Below are 12,101 nucleotides of genomic sequence, written 5' to 3'. Positions count from 1 at the left end.
TTATTTTTATTATTTTTTTTTTACACAAATATGGTTCCCAGGGCCTGGAGGAGAGTCTCCTCTCCTCCACCCCGGGTACCATCTGCACATGATCCGCTTACTTCCCACATCGTGGGCACAGCCCCATGCAGGAAGTTAGCGAATCAATGCATTCCTATGTGTGCAGAATCGCAGCGATTCTGCACAAAGAAGTGACATGCTGCGGAATGTAAACTGCTGCGTTTCTGCGCGTTTTTTCCCGCAGCATGTGCACAGCGGATTGCGGTTTCCATAGGGTTTACATGTAAATGTAAACGCAATGGAAACTGCTGCGGACCCGCAGCTGCAGAAACGCTGCGGATCCGCGGTAAAACCCACAAAGTGTGAACATGGCCTAAGGGCTGCAGTTTTTTTCAAAAGTGTCACTTTTGGGTATTTTCTGTCACATAGGCCCCTCAAAGTCACTCCAAATGTGGCGTGGTCCCTAAAAAATTTGTTTTGTAAATTTTGTTGGAAAAATGAAAAATTGCTGATTAACGTTTAACCCTTCTAACTTTGAAACAAAAAAAATATTTTAAAAAAATGATGCTGCTGTTAATTGTAACTGTTATGCAGTAAATGTTTTTTTTAATCTATTTTGTGTGGTATAACTGGTTTAAGGGCATAAAAATTCAACGTCTGCAAAATTGTGAAATGTTCACATTTGTTATAAAATTTTTGATAATTTTATAAATAAACGAAAATTATATTATCCAAAATTTATCACTAATGTGAAGTATAACGGTTCTAGGATGTTTCGCCTCCAGCAGTTCGCCCCCAGCAGTTTGCCCCTAGCAGTTCACCCCCAGCAGTTCGCCCCTGGGTACATTTCACCCCCGCACATTTCATCCCCAGCCTTTGGCCCCCAGGATGTTTTGCACCGGCACATTTCACCCCCACACATTTCGCCCCCAACAGTTTGCCCCCAGCAGTTCACCCCCAGCAGTTCGCCCCCAGCAGTTCGCCCCCAGCAGTTCATCCCTGGGTACATTTCGCCCCCGCACATTTCGTCCCCAGCATTTGGCCCCCAGGATGTTTCGCCCCTGCACATTTCACCCCCGCACATTTCAACCCCAGCAGTTCACCACCAGCAGTTCGCCCCGGGTACATTTCGCACCCGCACATTTCCTCCCAGCATTTGGCCCCTGGATGTTTTGCCCCCAGCAATTCACCCCTGGATGTTTTGCACCCACAGTTCGCCCCAGATGTTTGCACCCTTGTGGTTCATGAATTCCCGTCCATCATCAATATTTCGCCCCCAGCCGTTCGCCCCCGGCAGTTCGCCCCCAGATGTTTGTACCCTTGTGGTTCATGAATTCCTTTCCATCATCAATGTTTCACCCCCAGCCGTTCGCCCCCAGCAGTTCACCCCCGGATGTTTGTACCCTTGTGGTTCATGAATTCCTGTCCATCATCAGTTTCACCCCCAGCAGTTCGCCCCCGGCAGTTTGCCCCCGGATGTTTGTACCCTTGTGGTTCATGAATTCCCGTCCATCATCAATGTTTCGCCCCCAGCAGTTTGCCCCCAGCAGTTCGCCCCTGGAAGTTTCACCCCCGAATGTTTCTCCTACAGCATTTTGTCCCTGCATGTGTCGCCGTCTGATATTTCGCACCAAACATTTTGACCCCAGATGTTTCACCCTCAACTTTTGGGGTTAACATGCAGGGATCAAAACATCTAAGGCTAAACAAACCTGGGGTAAAATATACAGGACCCCAATTGCTGGGGATTCCTGTGGCTGCCTTTTCAGCAGCTCACCCAGTGTCTCTTCTGGCTGGCCTTAAAGGAGTAGTATCACCCTAGAACAAAAAAATTGGACATACTTACCTGTTGCAGCTGCAGCTCCTTGGGTCATGGAGTGCAGTCTATCAGGTTCCCCGTGATGTCTTCTCCTGCTTCTGGCTGTCTTTTCATCTTCCCTGGATCACTGATCCATGAAACATGATAAATGCCGCAGCAGTGAGACCGAATGTCTCCAGGCCACTCACTGACATGACATCACTCCTGCCCTATTCATCAGTCAATCCAGGAGGCAGGATGCCTCTCCTGTCACCAAGGAATTGCATATATAGATCAATAGTTGGCGGTTTGTAAGTAGAGCGCTCATAGTAGTCCCAGGAAGGGGAAGGTAGACAGCCGAGTCCCCGCAGCTCCAGCCGGACACCCCCAATAGAGGATATAATAACAGGTTATAGAGGAAAAAGCCGGTCCTAGGAGCGCAGAATAAAGGACTCTGACATCAGGTTGAGTTGAGCCACAACGCGTTTCAACGGCATACACCGTCTCACCTGAAGAAGACAGTGTATGCCATTGAAACGTGTTGTGACTCAACTCAACCTGGTGTCAGAGTCCTTTATTCTGCGCTCCTAGGACCGGCTTTTTCTTCTATAACCTGTGACGAAACATTGATGACGGACGGGAATTCATGAATCACAAGGGTACAAACATCCGGGGGCCAAACTGCCGGGGGCAAAACATCCGGGGGCCAAATGCTGGGTATGAAATGTGCGGGGGCAAAATGTACCCAGGGGCGAACTGCTGGGTGCGAAATGTGCAGGGGTGAAATGTGCAGGGGTGAAACATCCTGGGGGCCAAATGCTGGGGACGAAATGTGCAGGGGCAAAATGTACCCAGGGGCGAACTGCTGGGGGCGAACTGCTGGGGGCAAACTGCTGGGGGCGAACTGCTGGGGGCGAAACATCCAAATTCCAAGTATAACATGTCATGAAAAAACTATGTCAGAGTCACTGAGATCTGTTGCAGCGTTCTAGAGTTATTACCTCATAAAATGACACTGGTCAGAATTGTAAGTAAGCAAAAAGCATCCGCCATCTTGTTGTGGTTTTCTGGCTGCTGGTCTTTTTCCCCTGGTGCTGGGTTGTCTTGGTCAGGTGATTGTATCACCCTTTATTACCCAGCACCTGCCTCCCACTGGACAACAGTGTTAATCCGCTAGAGTTCTGGCTAGGTGCTTAGACAGCTTTCTGTGTTTGATATTTTGCAGTTCTGGGATCTCTGGTTCTGCTATCTTTTGTTTCTGTTTTCAGTTTGTTCCTGCAGCCTTCTCTGTGTTTCCTATTAGGAGGTGACCTGTTTTTTGTACCCAGTCCTTAGATCTTTTAGGGACCTCCTTCCCATTATCTATAGGTCTTCGCTTAGTTTAGACTAGGATCGTCAGTGGGTCTATTCGCAAGCAATGGGTCACCCACTCCATCGTAGGGTTTCAGCCTAGTCTTAGTGCAGGGTCAGCTTTGCCCCTTCTCTCCTAGTTCTGTGCTGCAGTTTCGCAACACTTTCCACAGATTCTCGATTGGATTGAGGTTTGGACTTTGACTTGACCATTCTAACACCTGGATATGTTTATTTATGAAACATTCCATTGTAGATTTTGCTTTATGTTTGGGATCATTGTCTTGTTGGAAGACAAATCTCCGCCCCAGTCTGAGGTCTTTTGCAGACTCCAACAGGTTTTCTTCAAGAATGGTCCTGTATTTGGCTCCATCCATCTTCTCATCAATTTTAACCATCTTCCCTGTCCCTGCTGAAGAAAATGCAGGCCCAAACCATGATGCTGCCACCACCATGTTTGACAGTGGGGATGGTGTCTTCAGGGTGATGGGCTGTGCTGCCTTTACGCCAAACATATTGTTTGGCATTGTTGCCAAAAAGTTTGATTTTGGTTTCATCTGACCAGAGCACCTTCTTCCACATGTTTGGTGTGTCTCCCAGGTGGCTTGTTGCAAACTTTAAACGACACTTTTTATGGATATCAGATTTGTGCATTGTACGACTGATTGTTGTCATATGGACAGACTGTCCCACCTCAGCTGTAGATCTCTGCAGTTCATCCAGAGTGATCATGGGCCTCCTGGCTGCATCTCTGATCAGTCTTCTCCATGATTGAGATGAAAGTTTAGAGGGATGGCCGGGTCTTGGTAGATTTGTAGTGGTATGGTACTCCTTCCATTTCAATATGATCGCTTGCACAGTGCTCCTTGGGATGTTTAAAGTTTTGGAAATCATTTTGTATCCAAATCCGGCTTTAAACCTCTCCACAACAGTATCACGGACCTGCCTATTGTGTTCCTTGGTCTTCATGATGCTCTCTGTGCTTCAAACAGAACCCTGAGACTATTACAGAGCAGGTGCATTTATACGGAGACTTGATTACACACAGGTGGATTATATTTATCATCATTAGGCATTTAGGACATTGGATCATTCAGAGATCCACAATGAACTTCTGGAGTGAGTTTACTGCACTTAAAGTAAAGGGGCCTAATATTATTGCACGCCCCACTTTTCAGTTTTTGAATTTCCACAAAAATTTAAAATAACCAATACATTTTGTATACAACTTCACAATTGTGTTCCACTTGTTCTCGATTTTTCATCAAAAATTTACATTTGGTGTCTTTATGTTTGAAGCATGATATGTGGGAAAAGGTTGAAAAGTTCCAGGGAGCCGAATACTTTCGCAAGGCACTGTATATATATATATATATATATATATATATATGTATATATATATATATATATATATATATATATATATATATATATACCGTATATATATATATACATATATGTATGTTTGCATGAATATTTGAGGCCATGGATCCATTATATGTCCATCTTCCAAGCCGGAGAGAAAATCTTGCCATGCGGATTACATACGAATGTCACACGAATACTTTAATGAGGAAAAATTGCATCCTCACATTGCACATGGATGACATACGGATCAGTGTTGGGGAACATTTCTGCGAATCTCGGCCATGAAAAACAGACCATATTTTTATACATTGTGTGTGAAGCCGGCCTAACAGAATGTCCAGAATTGTTTATGACCACCAGGTATTGTTGAACAATTCAAAGGATTAGCTTCACTGGCATCTTTAGGCTATGTGCACACGTTGCGGATTGGTGTGCGGATTTTTCCTCACTGTTTTTGCAAAATCCGCAGGTAAACCGCACTGCGGATTACCCGCGGATTTACCACGGTTTTTGTGTGTTTTTTGTGCGGATTCCACCTGCGGTTTTACACCTGCAGATTCCTATTCCTAGAGGAGCAGGTGTAAATCGCTGCAGAATCTGCACAAAGAATTGACATGCTGCGGAAACTACAATGCTGGTTTTCCATGCATTTTTTTCCGCGGTATGTGCACTGCGGATTTTGTTTTCCATACGTTTACATGGTACTGTACAACACATGGAAAACAGCTGCAGATCTGCAGCGTCAAATCCGCAATGTGTTCACTTTGATCTGACTGGATAGGTTGTCATAGAACAAAGCCAGATATGTATCATTGTTCAAGGCCAATTCAGCAGACAGGGAATGTAACTGGATGGCAGAAGGTCCAACAGAGTAAGGGTACCGTCACACATTGAAATTTTCATCGCTGCGACGGCACGATTCGTGACGTCGCAGCGTCGTATGATCATCGCTCCAGCGTCGTAGACTGCGGTCACACGTTGCAATCACGGCGCTGGAGCGATGCCGAAGTCCCCGGGTAACCAGGGTAAACATCGGGTTACTAAGCGCGGCCCTGCGCTTAGTTACCCGATGTTTACCCTGGTTACAAGCGAAGACATCGCTGGATCGCTGTCACACACAACGATCCAGCGATGTCAGCGGGTGATCAAGCGACGAAAGAAAGTTCCAAACGATCTGCTATGACGTACGATTCTCAGCAGGGTGTCTGATCGCAGTAGCGTGTCAGACACAGCGATATCGTAACGATATCGCTAGAACGTCACGAATCGTAACGTCGTAGCGATGGAAATTTCAATGTGTGACGGTACCCTTAGTCCCTTGTCTAATCCAGACCTTGTTTGTTAAACACTCTACGGAAGGCAGACAGAAAGGATGGTAGAGAATGGAACATAGGATAGTCCTTTTCCCACAGACATGTGACTCAAGACAAAGCATTTCCATTTAAAAAGGAAAACATATGCCAATATTGACTGGGCAGAAAGATATTGTGTGTTAGAAAGTTCAAAGTGCACTGGGCATTGGTTTACAAACCTCCAACAGACTTTAGGATCTACATCAAAATGGGCAGGAGAAGGCAAATGTGGCTACGGAAATGTAGGCTGTGGAAAGTGCTGAGGAGCAAGAGTTTTAACCACAATAGTTTGAGGCAGTGCATCCATGAGGGCTGAGAGGTCATGTATAGCTTAGACAGCTTCCCAATGACTCATAGAAAATTGCATAACCAGTCAAGGTAATTCCTTCAAATCCAATTGCAATAATATTCATGCTGCTGCACCTTGGAATCCATGGTCTGAGTCTCCTGGTATGGGATCATCTTCTGAGGTGGATTCTCTAAACCATTGGTCATGGGGAGGGACAAGCAGACAGGACTTGCCAGATGGCATGTGGATCAAAGAGGACTAGTACAGCATGATATGCAGAATGACAGGTAGTCAGGCAGTGAAGAAAACATCAATAGACACAGAAGCCATGAGTGTAAAACAAACACAGTAATTGTAGATGTATGGTCAGTCCATGACATGCAGCAATCAAAGGGTAAAAGTTTTGCTACCAGAAGACAGATGGTCCTTGTCAAAAATGAAGGCAGCAGTGATAAATATGCAAACTGAATACTTGGTAGAGAAGATGCACACTATTGCAACAGCATTTGTAGTGTGAACAGGGGTGGATTAAGGGTAGCCAGGGCCCCGGGCTGTTCAGACACTGTGGGCCCCCCCGGTCATGTGACGGGGGCTCATGTGACGGGGGGGGGGTGTCATGTGACGGGGGGGGGGGGGTCATATTATACCCGAACCAGATTATTCCAGAAAAATGGCCGGGCCCTACTCTACTGTAACCTATTAAATATTTGTTAAAAGCTGCAATATAATTTAGGTATATTTTGACCAATAATATCACATACAAGGAACAAATACCACCGCGCCATGACCAGACCACAAATTACAAACACAGTGATCGAATAATATCACATACAATTAACAAATACCACCGCACCATGTCAAGACCACATATTACCACCACTTGGTGACCAAATAGCACATTCAAGGGACAAATACCGCAACACCATTTCCAGACCACATATTACCACCACATAGTGACTGAATACTACAATACAGATCAGTGATAAAAAAAACAACACAATACTATCACCATAAGTGCCAGTATTCACAGGAGATCTGTACTTAGTATGCAGTGTCTGTGTAGAGGTAATACAGAAATCACTGGTGACATTATACACAGGAGCTCTGTATATAGTGTATAGGTAATACAGTGATCACTGGTGACATTGTACACAGGACCTCTGTATATAGTATAGTGTCAATGTATAGGTAACACTGACTCACCAATGACGTCTCTAGGTGAAGTCCTTCATCTTTCATCCAGCACAGACCGCCATCATTTCTTCCAGCCAGGACTCGTTTCTGCAGGAAATAACACAGTTATCTCGAGCTCTGCTTGCAGAACACATTACTTAATTTTTCACAACTTCTACATTACACATGGAGAAAAAAAGGCGATATAGAGTCACTCTGCACAGTAACAGGACCGCCCCCCCATTTAAAACAGTGTCCTCAAAAAATAAAATAAATACATCACTGCAGTAATAATATCCCTTAATTAGCCCCTATGGTAATAATATTCCTCACCCTGGCCCTGTGTGTCTCATTCCTGGCTCCAGCCATATGTTCTCCCATCCTGCACTCATGAGTATCCATTCTACCCCATGTGATCTCCCCATCCTGCCCCATCTGTCTCCATCGTATTCTCCTGCCCCATGATCCAATCCTGCCCCATGTCTTTCATTCTGCCCCGTGTCTACATTCTGCCCATGCCTCCAGTCCTGCCCCCAGTGTGTCCAGCAATCTGCCCCAGTATGTCCAGCATATTGCCCCAGTAACCAGCAATCTGCCCCAGTGTGTCCAGCATTGCCCCCAGACAGTGTCTCCAGCAATCTGCCCCAGTGTCTGACTCCAGCATATTGCCCCCAGACAGTGTGTTCAACAATCTTCCCCAGTATGTCCAGCATATTGCCCCAGTGTGTCCAGCATATTACCACCAGTGTGTCCTGCAATCTGCCCCAGTATGTCCAATTGTCCAGCATTGCCCCCAGTGTGTCCAGCAATCTGCCCCATTGTCTCCAGCATATTACCCCCAGTGTGTCCAGCAATCTGCCCCAGTATGTCCAGCAATCTGCCCCAGTGTCTCTAGCATTGACCCAGTGTCTCCAGCAATCTGCCCCAGTGTGTCCTCCAGCATTGCCCCAGTGTCTCCAGCAATCTGCCCCAGTGTGTCCTCCAGCATTGCCCCAGTGTATCCAGCAATCTGCCCCAGTGTGTCCTCGAGCATTGCCCGTGTGTCCAGCAATCTGCCCCAGTGTCTCCAGCATTGCCCCAGTGTCTCCAGCATTGCCCCAGTGTCTCCAGCATTGCCCCAGTGTCTACAGCAATCTGCCCCAGTGTCTACAGCAATCTGCCCCAGTGTCTCCAGCAATCTGCCCTAGTGTCTCCAGCAATCTGCCCCAGTGTCTCCAGCAATCTGCCCCAGTGTCTCCAGCAAGCTGCCCCAGTGTCTCCAGCAAGCTGCCCCAGTGTCTCCAGCATTGCCCCAGTGTTTACAGCAATCTGCTCCAGTGTCTACAGCAATCTGCCCCAGTGTCTACAGCAATCTGCCCCAGTGTCTACAGCAATCTGCACCAGTGTCTACAGCAATCTGCCCCAGTGTCTACAGCAATCTGCCCCAGTGTCTCCAGCATTGCCCCCAGTGTCTACAGCAATCTGCCCCAGTGTCTACAGCAATCTGCCCCAGTGTCTAAAGCAATCTGCCCCAGTGTCTCCAGCAATCTGCCCCAGTGTCTCCAGCAATCTGCCCCAGTGTCTCCAGCATTGCCCCAGTGTCTCCAGCATTGCCCCAGTGTCTCCAGCATTGCCCCAGTGTCTCCAGCAATCTGCCCCAGTGTCTCCAGCATTGCCCCCAGTGTGTCCAGCAATCTGCCCCAGTGTCTCCAGCATTGCCCCAGTGTCTCCAGCATTGCCCCAGTGTCTCCAGCAATCTGCCCTAGTGTCTCCAGCAATCTGCCCCAGTGTCTCCAGCATTGCCCCCAATGTGTCCACAGTCCACCGTTAGCTTATAAAAAAAAAACAAAAAAAAAAACAAAAAACCAGTCTCCTCACCTTACCAGCGCTCCACGCGGCGAGCTCCCTCCAGCAGCTCACACTCGCCGGCGACTGACAATGACGTCAGACGCCGGCGACGTGTGAGCTGCGGCCGACTTCAGCTGCCAGCCTCCAATTGGCTGGCGGCTGTTGTTAACTATTGAGGTGCGGGCGCGCGCGCACGCACGTCAATAGGAAAGCGCCGCAGCGCCGGAAGGGGCCCGGTGAGCAGATGAGAAGGGGCCCGATGCGGACCCCCTCTCTCTGCCCACCGGGTCTGGGGGGCGGGGCACATAAATGCCGGCGGGCCGGGCATTCAGTCACACTCCGGCGGATTATCAGAGGGTCAATCTGCGGTGGCCCAGGGCCCCCCCAAGCCACTGGGCCCTGGGCTACCGCCCATATTGACCCTCTGATAATCCGCCCCTGAGTGTGAACAACACCACACAAGAGATTCTTCTGCTTATTGCAAAAGAAGGGTCAACTGAAAGTCTGAGCCAGCAGTGAAATGCATACATTTTGGCTGAAGAAATTATTGTTAGCTGACTGAAATGGTGAGGGGGACTCTAAAACACACGACAACTGGAAATAAGGCTTACTGAATACTCAAAACACATATAGCTGTCTGAATTGGTCTTAAAAGGCATTGAGTGATGATGTCACATGAGTTTGAAGGGGAAATTGAAAAATTTGAGCAGACCACAGCAAAGAGAGGTGGCCTTAGCTTATGGGTTAAAGTGGGAGGTTTAGGACTTCAACTTTGAGGAAGTTGGAGACCTGTGGGAGATTGGCAGCCCATTCACGAGAAAAGTGACATAGAATTTGTTCTAGTTCTTTAAAACTGTAAGCTTAATGGGGAAGCTAAAGAGAAAAGTTCTCAATGAGTTCTTGGGTGCTAAACTCAATGATTACGATAGTGTGAAGTACTGATATCATTATTCAATACCTAAAGACTGCCTTATCTTAGAAATTCAATTGGAAATGTTTCTGTCATTAGCAGTTTTAGATTTACAGTCTTTGATTTGCAAACATAACATGTGCATATAAACTGTTTCTTTATTACTGTATTATCAAAGTTAACGAGAAAACTCATGCAAGGTCTGAAATGATGAATATATTCTTCATTCAATACCAACCAGTCCAGCATACTTCTTTGTCAAGGCTTCCAGCTTTTCCTCAGGCGTGTTCAGTTTGTTCAGGCTTTGGGCCAGCAGAGCAGCCTCTTTACCTTAAAAGTATAATATAACAATTCTTAAACATCTAGACTAATACGATTACAATTTACAGATGCAGCAAACGTTAACTTGACAATAATTTAACACGTTATATACCATTAAAAGAAACCAAAGCAAAATAGAAATATGTAGCAAGGTATTTGCTCTACGCTTCAAATTAAATAGTCAAGTAAATAAGGACATAAGAGTGCAGCTCTAAGGCTATGTTCACACGTTGCATTCTTTCAGCGTTGTTTTCTTTGCAGGCAAAACCTGCTCTGTTGGCAATAAAGAAGCAATGTCAAAAAATCAGGTTTTGCTGAGTGTTTGCCCAAATTTGCTGCGCTTTTGGTTCGTTTCGCTTTTTTTTACTGCGGTTTTGTAAGGGTACATTTGTCTCCTGTGCATGATCTTAAAGTTTAGTGCATATAAAAATAATTTGATTCAACTTCATCAGGTTTTGGCACCAAAGACGCAGTAAAACCTGATACCTGCATTTTTTTGCAGCGTTTTTTGCACTACCTATTGCTTTCAATGGGTGAAAAATGCTGAAAAAAACGCAGAAAAAATGCTGAAAGAAGTGCCATACAGCATTTTGCAAAAATGCAGCTCTTTAACAAGACAGTCAGGAAAATAACGAAGCTGTGTGCATGAGATTTCTGAAATCTCATAGACTTTGCTGGTACCCTGAAACGCTGCTGAAAATTTGCATTAAAAAAAACGCAACGTGTGAACATCACCTAAATGTGTAGGGGTTGCAACTGGGTCTTGAGATTACTGTAAAGGATTTGTTGAATCTTCTGATAAAAGTCTGCACTCATTGTATGGGACTGCAGACTGCTGAATACTGACAGCGTGCATTCTATCGGTAGTATGCAGTTTGCATAGTTCTGCCCACAGTCTAACAACCAAAATATGCCTCTCTTCCCGCAATACCAGTGAATTGAGAGAATCACATACTCGCGGTCACATGACCACTCGCTGTCACCAGCCTTTACTGGAGAATCCTGACAGTATGCACACCGCACGCTGTCAGGATTTAGAGGTCTGCAAACACATTGAGTGATGGCAGACTTTTATCAGAAGAGAACTCCTTTAGCAGTTCCTTTGCCATATAAGGAGGCTTCCTGGCCAAAACGCGTGCCGGGGAGGGCGCCCTGACATCCATCCCAGGCCTCTACAATTAACCAGGTAAACCATCTTATAATCTGTACATTACTTTTAGCTGGATAAGGTATGCGTTAATACATTATACAGACCTCTTTAGGCCACATGGGATTGTGCAATGCCTATTCAACCAGATAGTATTCAGACCATACTTATGGTAGATAGATCAGATAAATACTTAGATATTATTTTTGCCAGTGCGCCCTATTTTCTGTATGTGCATGTTTTATCTTTCCCTCTTGTTCCTTATACTTTGATTATGTCCAGTAAAATGTTGTACTTTACATTATTTGGGATACTTGATTGTTTGTTTTTGGGTCTTTGTGGTACAGTTAGGTCCATATATATTTGGACAGAGACAACATTTTTCTAATTTTGGTTATAGACATTACCACAATGAATTTTAAACAAAACAATTCAGATGCAGTTGAAGTTCAGACTTTCAGTTTTCATTTGAGGGTATCCACATTAAAATTGGATGAAGGGTTTAGGAGTTTCAGCTCCTTAACATGTGCCACCCTGTTTTTAAAGGGACCAACAGTAATTGGACA

The 12,101-nt window shown here is 45.8% G+C and overlaps 1 protein-coding gene across 1 annotated transcript in view; it reads right to left on the bottom strand.

Annotated features, from left to right (window-relative positions):
• The window catches only part of TXLNB (taxilin beta), a 200,919-nt gene that overhangs the window by 72,179 nt on the left and 116,639 nt on the right, over positions 1–12,101 (bottom strand). Inside the window, exon 3 of the mRNA XM_077289239.1 lies at positions 10,306–10,397. Coding sequence (XP_077145354.1) covers positions 10,306–10,397 — 92 coding nt within the window. The remainder of the gene's footprint in view (positions 1–10,305; positions 10,398–12,101) is intronic.

Source organism: Ranitomeya variabilis, chromosome 2 (assembly GCF_051348905.1).
Source record: "Ranitomeya variabilis isolate aRanVar5 chromosome 2, aRanVar5.hap1, whole genome shotgun sequence".
In the NCBI taxonomy this organism is placed as follows: Eukaryota; Metazoa; Chordata; class Amphibia; order Anura; family Dendrobatidae; genus Ranitomeya; species Ranitomeya variabilis.
Note: the sequence above shows the minus strand (reverse complement) of the source record. Positions and strands in the feature narration are given on the sequence as shown.